This window comes from Gavialis gangeticus, unplaced genomic scaffold, assembly GCF_001723915.1.
Source record: "Gavialis gangeticus isolate Ggan-Ray unplaced genomic scaffold, GavGan_comp1, whole genome shotgun sequence".
In the NCBI taxonomy this organism is placed as follows: Eukaryota; Metazoa; Chordata; order Crocodylia; family Gavialidae; genus Gavialis; species Gavialis gangeticus.
In genome coordinates this window covers 17,243,210-17,256,009 of record NW_017729011.1, presented here as the reverse complement: position 1 = coordinate 17,256,009, position 12,800 = coordinate 17,243,210, and the positions used below count along the sequence as shown (strand labels likewise).

The 12,800-nt window shown below is 51.4% G+C and overlaps 2 protein-coding genes across 2 annotated transcripts in view; one reads left to right on the top strand and one right to left on the bottom strand.

Annotated features, from left to right (window-relative positions):
- UCK1 (uridine-cytidine kinase 1) overlaps positions 1-3,076 on the top strand; it is a gene marked incomplete at its 5' end in the record, with an annotated part of 12,185 nt that extends 9,109 nt beyond the window's left edge. The window contains 3 exons of the mRNA XM_019510299.1: positions 11-67; positions 1,090-1,138; positions 1,566-3,076. Coding sequence (XP_019365844.1) covers positions 11-67; positions 1,090-1,138; positions 1,566-1,753 — 294 coding nt within the window. The remainder of the gene's footprint in view (positions 1-10; positions 68-1,089; positions 1,139-1,565) is intronic.
- A 6-nt stretch (positions 3,077-3,082) lies between these two features.
- Positions 3,083-12,800, bottom strand: part of POMT1 (protein O-mannosyltransferase 1) — a 14,850-nt gene continuing 5,132 nt past the window's right edge. The window contains exons 7-17 of the mRNA XM_019510705.1: positions 12,634-12,764; positions 10,289-10,384; positions 8,957-9,049; positions 8,007-8,103; positions 7,817-7,909; positions 7,032-7,152; positions 6,548-6,645; positions 6,241-6,354; positions 5,392-5,518; positions 4,395-4,572; positions 3,083-4,063 (exon numbers count right to left, since the gene is read on the bottom strand). Of these exons, the coding sequence (XP_019366250.1) occupies positions 3,889-4,063; positions 4,395-4,572; positions 5,392-5,518; positions 6,241-6,354; positions 6,548-6,645; positions 7,032-7,152; positions 7,817-7,909; positions 8,007-8,103; positions 8,957-9,049; positions 10,289-10,384; positions 12,634-12,764 (1,323 nt within the window). The 3' untranslated portion in view covers positions 3,083-3,888. The remainder of the gene's footprint in view (positions 4,064-4,394; positions 4,573-5,391; positions 5,519-6,240; positions 6,355-6,547; positions 6,646-7,031; positions 7,153-7,816; positions 7,910-8,006; positions 8,104-8,956; positions 9,050-10,288; positions 10,385-12,633; positions 12,765-12,800) is intronic.

Sequence of the window (12,800 nt, the reverse complement as noted above, 5' to 3'; positions counted from 1 at the left end):
CCTGGAGCAGATCCTTACCCAGTACACCACCTTTGTCAAGCCTGCCTTCGAGGAGTTCTGCCTGCCGGTACTGGGCTTTGCTATAGCTAATCAGGCGTGTTTTAAACCAGGGCTAGCCAGCTTCCCAGTGCTGTGCAACCTGCAAGGGGCCAAATGTGGATGTGATGCACTGGAATCAGATTAACTGGGATGGAAAAGACCAGTGCAGGCCCCTGTGGCTGCTCAGTCTGGGCCTTTACTACCTGCCAGGCTTGAAGGAGCTAGCAGCACCCCTTCTGCAAACCATTCATAAGGCAGCAGGGTTAGAAAGCATCCGCCACGTGCTCTGAGGCATGCAGCTCCAGGGAGAGATTTACCGCCAGCTTGGGGTGGGGGGGACCCAGCTCAACCCAATTCCAGCTCCAGTGGCCTGAGCTGGGTGCAGCGAGTCAGGCTGTGCCTTGGATATAAGAGCTGCCATAGGAGTTGGGACGTTGCAGGGACGGGACATCCTCAGAGTCCTTCTCTTTTGGAAGTGAGGAAACAAGAACCATGTAACTGAACTCAGGCTCGCTGGTCAATACAGGAGACAGTAACAGGCAACAGATGGTTGTTGCCATTCGCTTGCATTCATGCTAGAAAAGACTGTTCCCATTGCATTTAGGGACTGCCAGGACAAAGCTCCCTTTAGCAGGCGGTCCACAGGCCCAATCCATTCCCCAGAGCCATGTCACCATCTGTAAAGTGGCTTCTAATGTGGTAAAGGGGAGTGGGAGGCCAGGAAAGCAGGGGTAGGGCCTGCCACCGAAATCCGGGCCCTAGAGCTCTGTTGGGCTTGTGTGTCAACAGTTGGAGACAGGACACGGCTACATTAGCACCGCACTGCTTGCCCTGCCACTCACCCCATTGCCAGGTCCAAATTTGGCCTCTTGGTCCGGGTCCAGGCTGGAGGTGGGGGTGATGCTGTTAGACACCCCTGACTTACACCAGGGCAGAGTAGAAGTGGTTTCCTTTCCATCCTGCAGTGTTTCAGGTCTGGGGCTTATGGGAGTTGGTCCTAGAAGGTGACGGGCCAATGACAAACTCCAGGCACCCATTTCTGCTTTGCAGACAAAGAAGTACGCTGATGTGATTATCCCCCGAGGAGTGGACAACATGGGTAAGAGCAGCTCAGCTCTGTGCCTGGTTTGGGGATGCCCATGCAGTGAGGAAACAGCGTTCACCTCTACAACCCGGGGCCCCAAAGCCTTACTCGAGGGTTGGGAGTGGTGGGGGGCAGGGGTTAGAAACAGGCAAGGATTATCCCCATCTCCCAGGCAGCAACTCTCTGAACAGGGGATGTACAGGGGGAGCCACATACCTGGCACACTGCTGCTTGTGCCTGTTGTGATTTTCTCCACCTAGCATGACACAGCTCCCAACCTGTGCAGTTAACGCTGGAGTAAGGAAGAACCTATTACTTTATAGACTGACCCAGAAAGGTGGTTTATGCTGCTTTTTATGGGGGTGGAGGTGGGTTCATTGGCATGGAGTGCAGTTGGTATCCTGCATGTGTACACATCACATACCTATGCTTTTCCTTGCAGTTGCTATCAACCTCATTGTGCAGCACATCCAGGACATCCTGAATGGAGACATCTGCAAGTGGCAGCGAGGGGCAGTGAATGGGCACGGCCGGCCATACAAGCGGCCGTTCCCCGAGCAGGCGGAGAGCAGCGGTGTGCTGGCCCCCGGCAAGCGCTCTCACCTGGAGTCCAGCAGCCGCCCGCACTAACCCTGTGGGAGCCCGGAAGCTGCCTATGTTCCAGACCAACGCTGAAGACAACTTGGGAGAAACAAACCGGTTTGTGAAGTGCCCTTTAAATGGTCCTAGCAATGGCGGGGAAGTGTCAGGGATAGTAGGGGGCAAGAACCGTCTTGCAGAGGACAGCAAGGAGTTGGACCCCTGCCCCCTGAGAGGGATTACATGACCCCACAGCCCAACTCTGTGGTGGTTTCAGCTGCCTGCTCCAGCCCTTTTCTCAAATGACACCTTGTTTCCCCTCGTGGTGCTTTTTCCTTAGCAGGAACCGTGGCTGCCTATTTCCCTGCACGGCAGACAAGGCTTTGCTCCAGGTGAGAAGCAGGCTAGCCCAGGTCCTGTCCATCTTAACCAGCAGGCACCACTGCACCCTTTTCTGGACATTCACCTGCTCATGGGAGGACCTTGAGATTTCTCTTCCATCTGCGAAGTACACTTGGCATCAGTGTTTTGAAGCTCCTAGAGCAATGCCATGGCCCCTGCTTGCCTGCTCTTTCCCACCACTGACAGGGATGGTGGGGGCAGGACCAACCTCCTTAAGAGCACAAGTGTATATAATTTTTTATCCAGAGCAGAGAGAAACTGGGCTTTTCTGGCACAAACATAAGTCAAGGGGACAGACCCAAAGAGCAGCAAGGCTCCAGTCCCTCATCTACTGTTCCCCATCCCGTCGTCAGGCTTCTGAGCCTAGCTAGAGCATATGTAGGGGAGGCGCTCATTGTCATACCCAAACTTGCCCGCGGTTACTGAGCACGTGAGCTCCAACAGGGTTGAGCAGCTCACGACAAAGACGCCTGCCCCCGTCAGTATTAGCAGCACCCTGTACTACAGGGTGCTAGTTCTGCTGTGCAGAACAGGGTGGTTGAGTTAGCGAGGGAAAGAAACCACCACCAAGCAAGACTTTCCTGCCTGACATTCACGTCCGCAGTCATTTTCAGTAGCATTGTCTACTGCATTTCTACCCCAGGAGAGGCTCATAGCACTTGCCCTAGATGCCAGGTGAGCCATGCAACATTAGCATGCTCTGATTTCCAAAAGAGAGGAGTGGAAAGGCTGGGAACTTAAATCTCCAGCTTTCTGCAAAAGTTCTAACTCATCTTACCAACTGGGCTTTTTAAACTCCGTATCGTACCCGCCTTCTACCCCGTCTATCTGTATCTGCAGAGTAGTTTTACAAGCAGAGGGGAAAAATTGTTACTGCCGAAAAGAACTTTTGCCACATTCACTAGTTTTCTAAAAGCAAGGTCTGGCTCTGTTGGTCGTGCTGCTTTGGTTAATAAACAAATGAACAAACAACTGCTGGGGTGCGGATACTTTATAGCAAAATGCTAATGGCATTTTCACTCCAACACAACAAAAGGGACGTTGTCGGGACTGTTCCTACAGTCAGCAGCTGCGCCCACCAGCCTGTTCTCCCTTCGCTTTTGTGATACAGCCATGGCTTTAAAGAACAGAACAAAAGGAGGGGGATTCTCTGCATGGTCATTTCTATGCTGACTTCAGTACAGTGAATGGGAACCTGTTAATGAGCAGACCAGCTCAGTGTAGGGCTGGGTAGTGCTTGTAAGTGACAGGAGATTAAACAGGTTAGTGTTCTGGCTGCCCCAGAACTGTGCTTTGCAGAGGGTAACAGCTTAGGTTAGTTAATGCTTTAGGTAACTGCCCCTCACACTACCAAAGTAGCTCTGCAGAAAACAAATGGTTCCTAGGGTTTCCTGTCAGTGAATCTAGGCTACAGTCACCTTCCAGGCCAGGAAGGTCTGGAGCAATACAAGGCCGCACAGTTAGAGCTCTCATGGCCAGCCTGGGTTCCTGGTCTGTGCTCGCCATCCAGGATGCTGCAGGCTATGAGCCTACAGTAGATGTTGTAATGCTCACTCTCTCCTTCGCAGGGTGTAATGGTGCAGAGCAGCAAGTCTAATGGAAACCATTCCAGTCCCCGGGGGAAGCAGCTCCTGGCCCCCAGCTCATGTAACAACAAGGCTTTTTGCCTTGAACCCACACGAACAAGGTAGAGTGCACTGACTTGGAGGCACAAACAGGTCTTCCACAACCAGCTCAAAATTCGCCCGATCAGAGCCTTCATTTCATTCCTTGACCTGGCGCTCTTAGTGTTTTCGGATCAGGATGTCCCAGCTCTCCTTCCAGCGCAGGGCCCTGAGCTCAGCAGGCGAGAGGGGGGGCTTGCCGTAGGTCAGTGGGCTGAACATGCGGTAGGTGAGGTAGACGGAAGAGAACCAGGCTACGATCAGGGCTTGGAACATGTGCTTGGAAAGCTGGGATCTGAGAGAGAAAACATGCCAGTTCAATGCACAGTCCGATGGCAAGAGGCTGATGTAGCTAGATTGCCTTTTTCCTAGAGACGCTGAAAACCAGAGCCATCGCCAAGTGCAGCAAAGAATATGCCCTTCCCCATCCATCTCCCACCTCAATAGAAGGAATTTGAAGTGGGGCTTGAATAGCACATCTGGGTCTGTACAAGCGTTAAATCAGCAGGGCTCTGACGTAGGACACCTGGATCCTGAAAAGCCTCTCCCAGGTCTAAGAGTGATAGGGACAAGAATCCAGTTTCCCTTAGTTCCCAGCCTTTAAAATTGCCAGGTGACATGGGTACCTGCAGAAGTGATCGTTCAGATGCTGCAGTACCATGGGAATCAGGAGGATCTGGAACGTGAGAGCTGGCAGGTAGTGGTACAGGAAAAGTGTCTTTTCCATCAGGAAGAAGGGGAGGTAATTCGCAGCCCAGCCCCCAACACAGAGCCCTCCAGCGAACACCCAGGCCCACCACACATCTGCAAGGCAGAAAAGGCAATGCTTCTGAGCACTCGCACCATCTCCAAACATGCTCCGCAGGACATGGCAGCTTCTAAGGCAATGTGGCTTAGGCCCTTGTAAGACCTTCAGCCCTGCAGCTGTCATTAAAGCAGTCTCTACTTTCCCCAGAGCTGAAGACTTGCTGCACAGAGTTAACAGAGGCATTGGTTGGATAACTTTCAACACATATAGAGCATATTTCAAGGCAGCTTAACACCAGAGTGGACCCACTATGTGGCATGACACAGGTCTGGCCAAAGATGCTAGGATAATACCCCTGTGAGGGAAGTGCCCTACAATCTGCAGTAGCCAGGGAGAGCACTTCCGTAAGGACACATCTAATACCCACCTCGAGTAAGCACCTCACTTCATCTATTGTCAGCTGCAGCGTCTTGGGTATGGGGGATTCCAAACCTGCCTCGAAATCCATCAAAGCATCCCACGAAATGATTCATAGGAAGATACCGTACCCCATCTAACCTCAAGAGGCGGCTGGGGTGGGGTGGGGGGTTCATCTTGCAATGCACATGCTTTTCAGGAGATTAAGGCCTTTCAGACCTCTTTGGTTGCAGCCACAGAGATGCTCCCTGTTCTCCGCCTGCTTGGTGGCTTCAGCCCATCTTGTGCATCCACCTGCAGTCTCAACCCTTACCAATTCTCAAAGCCTCAGGGCAGCAAGAGGCATCAAAAAACCGCCACCTACCGCGATGGCTGAGAACACCCTTTGCCTCTTGTACCACCCTCTCAAAGTGCCACCAGAACAAGACTGATGTGCCCACGCCTATGGGAGAGCTGACCTTCTGGGACATCGCAAATCCTCCGCCGCCGGCGCAGCAGGTACCACAGGAATAGGCACAGGTAGGCGAGCGTTGCAGCGTTTGCTGAAGTCCAGATGAGCATGTTCCCGATCAGGTGGATCTGAGCCTGTGGGGTATGAGGCAGAGCTGCACAGACTCCAGACTCTCAACACAAGAGTACTGGGCAATGCCAGCATTTCTTTTTGGGGGGTAATAACTTAAAATACCCAATGTGTGCACACTGAACCAACAACTCGGAGCACAGCTGAAGAGCGCTATCTATAGCAGTCCACTGTTCCACGTGGCTACTCATCCCATCTGCCTGGACCGTGTCATTAGGCTGACATAGAGGATGCTGTTTTATTTCATCATTCATTTTTACTTAATGGGGATGGACTCAACTCTTTAAGTGGATCAAGTGAATAGAAGCATTGACATTAAGCTCCAAATTCTCCTTTAGCAGCTTGCAGGGAAACTCAAGTTTACTTAAAAAGCAGCAGCTGCCAGAAATCGTATCCAGAGCCTGAAAACCATCAGCTGGGAAGTGCTCCAGCTGCCACTCTCAAGTGGAGGCAGGAGACTGATGTCCAAGGGGCAGAGGAGGACATGGAGGGAAGGGGGAACTTAAGGCTGTTTTGCATTTTAAATATAAAAGGGTTTTTTACCCAAAGGACAAATGATTTACTCAGAAATACACAGCTGACATTCTGCCCAGCCAGCCCCCACTGGAGGAGACCCCCTGGCTGAGGCTTATTAATAGCAGTCCTGACCCCTTTCACACTCCCATTGCTGTGCTCCAGCTGCTTGTGCTCCTTTTGGAGCCCATGCAGACAAGCCACGCACACTTACACCAGAGGCAGGGTGGAGCCAGTACACGATGTTTGTGTCCATGGTGATCCAGGCCAGTGGCGAAGAGCTGTACTTGTGCTCCGTGTCTTCATTCTTCAACGTGAGTATCTTCCACTACGGGAAAGCAGATGAGGAGCCTCAGTCAGGATCCCTGGCATGGACAGGCAGCCCCAGACCTGGGACAGCAAGCCTCTGAGATGAGGGCAGCAGGAGCTGCCATTTCTCCCATACGCTGGTCAGTGCAGTTTGACTGTTCAGTGGACATGGCGTCCCTGCCTCCGCTTCCCGGTCCCCTCTGCCCAGTCACCTGCAGCTCTGTGAACTTGGCCATGAAGCTGAGGTTTTTGCTGATGTCAATCTGCGTGGGCGAGTGCAGCTCCACCTCCCTCTCCTTTTGCTCCTGGCCTGCAAAGGGACAACGTGGCTCAGAGGCAGGAAGGTGACCATGGGAACCCACATGTGCAGCCAGCCCTGTGCAGCAGGCCTGGGGTGGTGCCAGTGTGTGAGGGTGGAAGAAGGGAGCTCCTCAGTGGTTGGGCACCCCCCAAGCATCACCCTCCAGCTGTGGGCAGCTGGGACGTAGCCTCAGCTCCGTGTGCAGCACAATCAGCTCGATGCAGGGTGTCGTCTCTAGGCTAGGGCTGGGGGACACACACACTTCCTTGCAGCAGCTACTCTTGAGCTCTGTGGCCTTCCTGCCACCTCCCAGCACTTTTCTGCACAGTCCCCAGACCATTTCACTGAATACAAAGCCCATGGGCTCCCTCCTCTAGGTCTCTGCCAAGACTTACTCTTCCCATAGCGGTGCTCCTCCACATTCCACAGCATGCTCTGGTGGTAACCCTTGGACAGCTTCTCCCCAACAACTTCCAGCTGCCTGTATCCCCAGTCAGGCAGAGACACTCCACTGAGCTGGAACAGTTAAATGACATCAAAACACACCATGGTCCTGCCAGCATCCTCATTTCCACCCCTGTCACTGGAGCTGCCTGTGTCCCTACCCAGGAGCACGGTGGTGTGGGAGCTCAGGCTTGACAGAAATAGCTATGTGCACTGTAGGGACTTGGGTTGTATAAGAAAACCAGCTCTATCTCCAACAGACCATGTTTTAACCTGTTCCCTGGCCACCATCGTCTATTAAGGATGAATGTGGCCTTAAACACTGAAGGCAGGGAAGATTTGCACCTTATAGACTAACCAAAGTAGAAAGATACACACACGTATACAGGGAGGAAGGCTTTTGGGAGCTGTAGCTCACTTCAGATGCTGTGAAAGGATGTGCAGAGAGCAGAGTATAAGGAAGAAAGAGAAACTAGAATACAAAAGATAAGGGCGGGGGGGTTGTCTAACCCAGGGTCCATAACTGCCACTTCCTCTGAAGGAAAGCAAGCAGGGTGCGAGTTGGATAAAGCTGGGCAGCCACAAAAAACTTTCCAGCAGCATAATGATTACACCAGGGTGATAACAGCCGTCACAGGAGGTTTTGCCACTAAGGTGTTTCTCAGCAAACATTGCAGAGCTTGTAGAGACTGCAACAGGGAAGCAGGAGGCTGAGCGGCACAGAGCCACTTAGTACCTTGAGCATCGCGGAGGTGTTCACATGGACAAAGCGCACCTCCGACAGGATGGTCTTCCACACATCTGCATCTGACTCACGGTTCACGATTTCCTACCATGAAGAGATTTCTTTCCATCCTCACTTTGTCTTGCATGCTCCCCCAGAGACAGCTGCATCCCCTGCCTCCCCACGGCCCCGTCCTACTCACCACCCTCCAGAGGTTCTGCGCTGGCATGGAGATATTGTAATCAATGTAACACGAAACTTCCTGGGCATGGGGGCTCAGAGGTGCTGCTACATCGTGCCTGCAAGATCCATGACACCAGTGTCTACCCTGGAATGCTCCAGGTGTTTCACCTTCCGTCAATGTCAAAAGCACTTCTGTGGTTTGGGAGCACAGACTTCATGGGAAGTCGCATGCTGTGGAAGTCAACGGGATTTCTGCTTCCAAGACACTCGCCTGCTTTACACCTGCAATCTACTCTGACTCTAATGAAGTGATGACTCGACAAGAATCCAGAGTAGTGATTCTCTACTGGGGTCCGTGGCATTCTGGGACACCGGGAGATCCTTTTAAGCCTTGCAAACACTCGCACACTCAGATGTTTCAAGGATGAATGCAGAAGGTGAAAACAGTCTGGCTGGCTGGGGCCTTTCCGAGTGCTCTGCCCTTTTCTTCATGGTAAGGGTGGCCAAAATTTGGAATGGGCTTCCAAGGGAGGTGGTGCTGTCCCCTATCTTGGGGGTCTTTAAGAGAAGGCTGGATCAGCATCTGGCTGGGGTCATCTGACCCCAGCGCTCTTTCCTGCCTAGGCAGGGGGTCGGACTCAATGATCTGTTGAGGTCCCTTCCCACCCTAACATCTATGAATCTATGTAACACAGGAACTGCTCTGTTCATTTTTCCATGCTCAAGAAGCAAGTGAAAGTGAGAGTTGGCACTTTCTAGGGGGGTGCTTGAGTCTAGATCAGTAGTTCTCAACCTCCTTAGAGACCTGCTTGGTAGGAAGAATGAACGAACTGCCTAAGTGGGCATATAGGAAATTGCAGGGCTGGTATATATATGGGAACCTAACAGGTCTTTGACACCTTGACGTACAGCGCAGACATTTAAAAACAAGACAGAGCCAGCGGGAGCTGAGATGGGAGAGGAACTTACGTGTTGAGGTAGCGCGTTGTGATCCCGTGGACCAGCTGCACGATCTGCCCATGGCGGATGGGCCGTGGTGGGTTACTCACCACCAGCTGCTGCCTGTTGGACACAGAAAGAGGCATTGGTTCCTCCCTAGACTAGTGAATACCACCAAAATATTCCTCCCATCCAACAGCTGTTTGGTGGCTTCTATAACTGTAGTAAGTAGCTTCAGTCAGGTCTGATGGGTGCCCTCATGCCATGGTTTGCTGTCTTGACTGAAGGATTAAAGACTGCCTGCGTCTGGAAAGCTGATCTTCATGCTCACTCCTAGACAGATCAGTCTTTGGCTGAGGGTTTCTCAGCTTTTCCAGCTGCTGCCTCTATTTCACTGCCACGTGGACCAGGTGGAGGCTTCGCTCACCAGCGCTATCTTGCCAGCAGTACATTCACTCAAAACATTTTTAAGAGAAAGGCGGCAAATTTCTGCTGCTCCCAGGCCAATGCTGCGAGGATTGGCTGTAGAGTTCTGCCGACAACCCCTCCTAGCGTAAGCATAATTTAAGGCAGCAAACGGCCTTCTCAGCACTTCACCCCCCACCCCAAGCCCTTAATGCCCAGCGCTATACTGATAAAAAAACATTTGTGATGATGCAAAACTGCTTGCACAAGGGTTTTGGCTGGGGTAGCAGGCTAACAGGATGTAGCTCCCCTGATGGCTCTGCTGACACAGAGAGAGTAAGGCCCTGACTCACACCTCCCACATGCCAAGGGACAGCTCCTTATCTGCAAGGACGGATATTCCACCCAAACTTTTGATGCAGACAGACCCTCTTCCCTGCTTGGAGTTGAACTCAAACCACTTCAGAGGCCAGCTCAAGTACCCGTCACGCTCACTGGAATGAAGCCCAATTTTAGTCGCTACCTGGTAGTGGCAGCTTTTATGGTGTTAAAGTTACAGTGACTTTTTAGTGTCTCGCTCCTGCTGCATACGAATTCTCGTCCCAGTGCAATTCTTTCCCACCCAGCATCTCAAAACATTTGCAAACACGAATGAAATCTTTGTGGAAACCACGATATGTATGATAGCTCCAGCCTTGCCAGGCTACAAAGGGGGAAAGGGAAGGTGAGAAGTGACTTGCCCCAAGTCACACAGTGAGTCAGTGGCAGAGGCTAGATAGAGCTTGGGAGTCCTGCCTGGGGACACCACAGTGACCCCAGTCACCCCTGAGCCCACAAAACCTGTTAAGCCCAGTTGGCATCCAACTCATGTAGCCACCAGGCAAGGACCCTGCTTTACTTTTAGAACCAGCAGCCAGGCTCTTGGCAAGCTGGCTCTTAAGTCCCTTCTGTACTCACATCCCAGGATCCTTCACAATCCACCAGTTGTTGACATCTTTGAAGGGATAGCAGGTCACCTGCTGCTGATGGGAGCTCCCTCGGCCGTTCTCATACCTGCACAGGTAGATCAGAAGAACAGAAGTCTGAGGGGACAGGACTGCTTGGGTCTGCACAGCTACGAGGAAGAAAGAGCAGAGGGCGGCTTCCAGTTCATGAACCTCAATGAGTCGGCACATTGGCTCTGTTCTCATGAAACACAGCAAGAAGAGACAACACGCAGAGGAAACGGAAGTAGCAAAGCACGCTTGGGTCACAGTGCTTTGGATGCAACAGTACAGGGCGGAGGCAAAGGCTCCCGAGGACGAAGTACCCCCAGCACTCACCGTGGTTTGATTTCCAGCCTAAGGGTTACCTGACAATCCCATGCTCACACCCATTCTCCTATACAGTGTGCTTGTGCTCTGACTTCTGCCAAGAGATAGAGCAAGTTGGGCCATGAATGGTTTGGATCAGGGGAGTGGTTAGAGAAGGAAAGATCAAGACCCAGAGAGAAAAAAAGGCCATCCTGCTGCCCTCCTCCAGCCTGCCTGACTAGGGAGGGTTTTCTGCAGACCTTTCCCTATCTGGTGTGAAATGACAAAGACATCTGCGCTTCCCCTATTTCCCTAAAACACTGCCCAACAATTTAGGAGTCCCTGGCAGAAATTATTCCTGGTTTTCTTTCTGTAACATCTTAAACTGATCTTCCCACTCCTTACTGTCCAACCTTTCATGCTACTAATATGCCCCCTTTACCCCAACAGCCACCATTTAAACTCCTTTAGCACCTATCTCCAAATTCTCCCCAGATGTGTCACTACGAGCCAGGTTATTGCACGGCCCAAAACCAACGCAGCCCTCTGGTTACAAGGTTGATATGTCTAGATAAGATGGATGGGAAGATGCTGGTTTCTGCACAGGTTGCCAGAGCATGGCTTCAGTGTGCCACGCTGGACTGCTGTCTCCTACGCAGTTTGCTCTCTGCTATCAGTCCAGGTTGCCTGTTAAATGATGCTTTCCAAGTCAGCCACCTTCCCGGCACACACGTGCTGAGTACCCCCGTTTCAGATTATTTCCCTGCCATATGAAGCAGCTTGCATTTTGCCAAACTGAGATTTTGCCTCCTGCCTGACTCTTTCAAAGCCTCTAGGCCCCTTTGTCATGTTTCTTTGTGCTCTTCTGGCACTTGCAACATGGCCTAATTTGATGGTATCTACAAAGGCCCCTTCCCTCCCCACTGCTAGTGAAGATGTTTGTAAAGATGATCACAACAGCTCCCCACTGGATGCCTCTCCTTTCAGTAGTGCTGTTTATTCTCATCCTTTTGACTGACTTCCACCGATGCTGCATTGTCTGTCTCAAAGCTAAATTCAATGCTTCAGGTAGGATTTTGTGAGAAAATACAGACGACACCACTGAAAGCTACATCCCGTTGCTTGTTTTGCAATCAGATTGAAAAAGCAAGCACTTTTCCAATGGAGCTGCTCTTTCTAAAGCTGTGCTGTTTGCTGCTTGCGGTCCTATTGCCCCCTAGCTGCTTAGTGCTCCGCTTTCAATATTCATTATTCTACTACGGCTTGAAGTGAGATTCAAGGCAGGCTAATTACTAGGATTTTGCCTTCCTTCTTTCACCCTATTTTCATTAGGTAGCACATCTGCTTTATTTGCCTTGCAAAATCACAATACCTTCCCTCTTCACTGACTTAGAAATTAATTTCCACTGATTTGGCAAACTGATTAAATAAGTGCTTGAAGAATGAGTTCATTTTATCCATATAGCATAGAATCACAGACAGTGAGGGCTGGAAGGACCTCAGGAGGCCACATCTAGTCCAACCCCCTGTTCAAAGCAGGACCAACCCCAACTCCATCATCCCAGCCAAAGCTTTGTCACAGGGCCTTAAAAACCTCCAAGGATGGAGACTCCACCACTTCTCTGGGTAACCTGTTCCAGTGCTTCACCACCCTCCTAGTGAGAAATTTTTTTCCTAATATCCAACCTAAACATTCACTTGTTGCAACTTGAGCCCATTGCTCCTTGTTCAGTCATCTGCCACCACTGAAAACAGCCCAGCTCCATCCTCTTTGTTACACCCACTTCAGGGAGCTGAAGGCTGCTATCAGATCCCCCCTCAGCCTCTTCTGCAGACTAAATAAGCCCAGTTCGTTCAGCCTCTCCTCATAAGTCATGTGCCCCAGCTGCCGAGCCATATCCTTAGCATATATTCAGGCTTTTCAAAAGCATTAATTTCCCAGAGATCCGCAGTCTGAAGCACAAAAAACCCTTCTTGCATCTCAACTACAGAACAAGCTCAGCAGCTCACCTGATGGGATACGTGTTCTTGTGTGAATGGAGCCAGCAGGGCATGGGTTTGCCCAGGACGTTCCGCAGGGTAATCTGTGAGCCATAGGCTATTTCCAAGGGCTGGCCCTGGGTGATGCGAGCTAGCCCGCCCTAAAGAGCATAACGAGATAATTAGCAAAGGCGGGG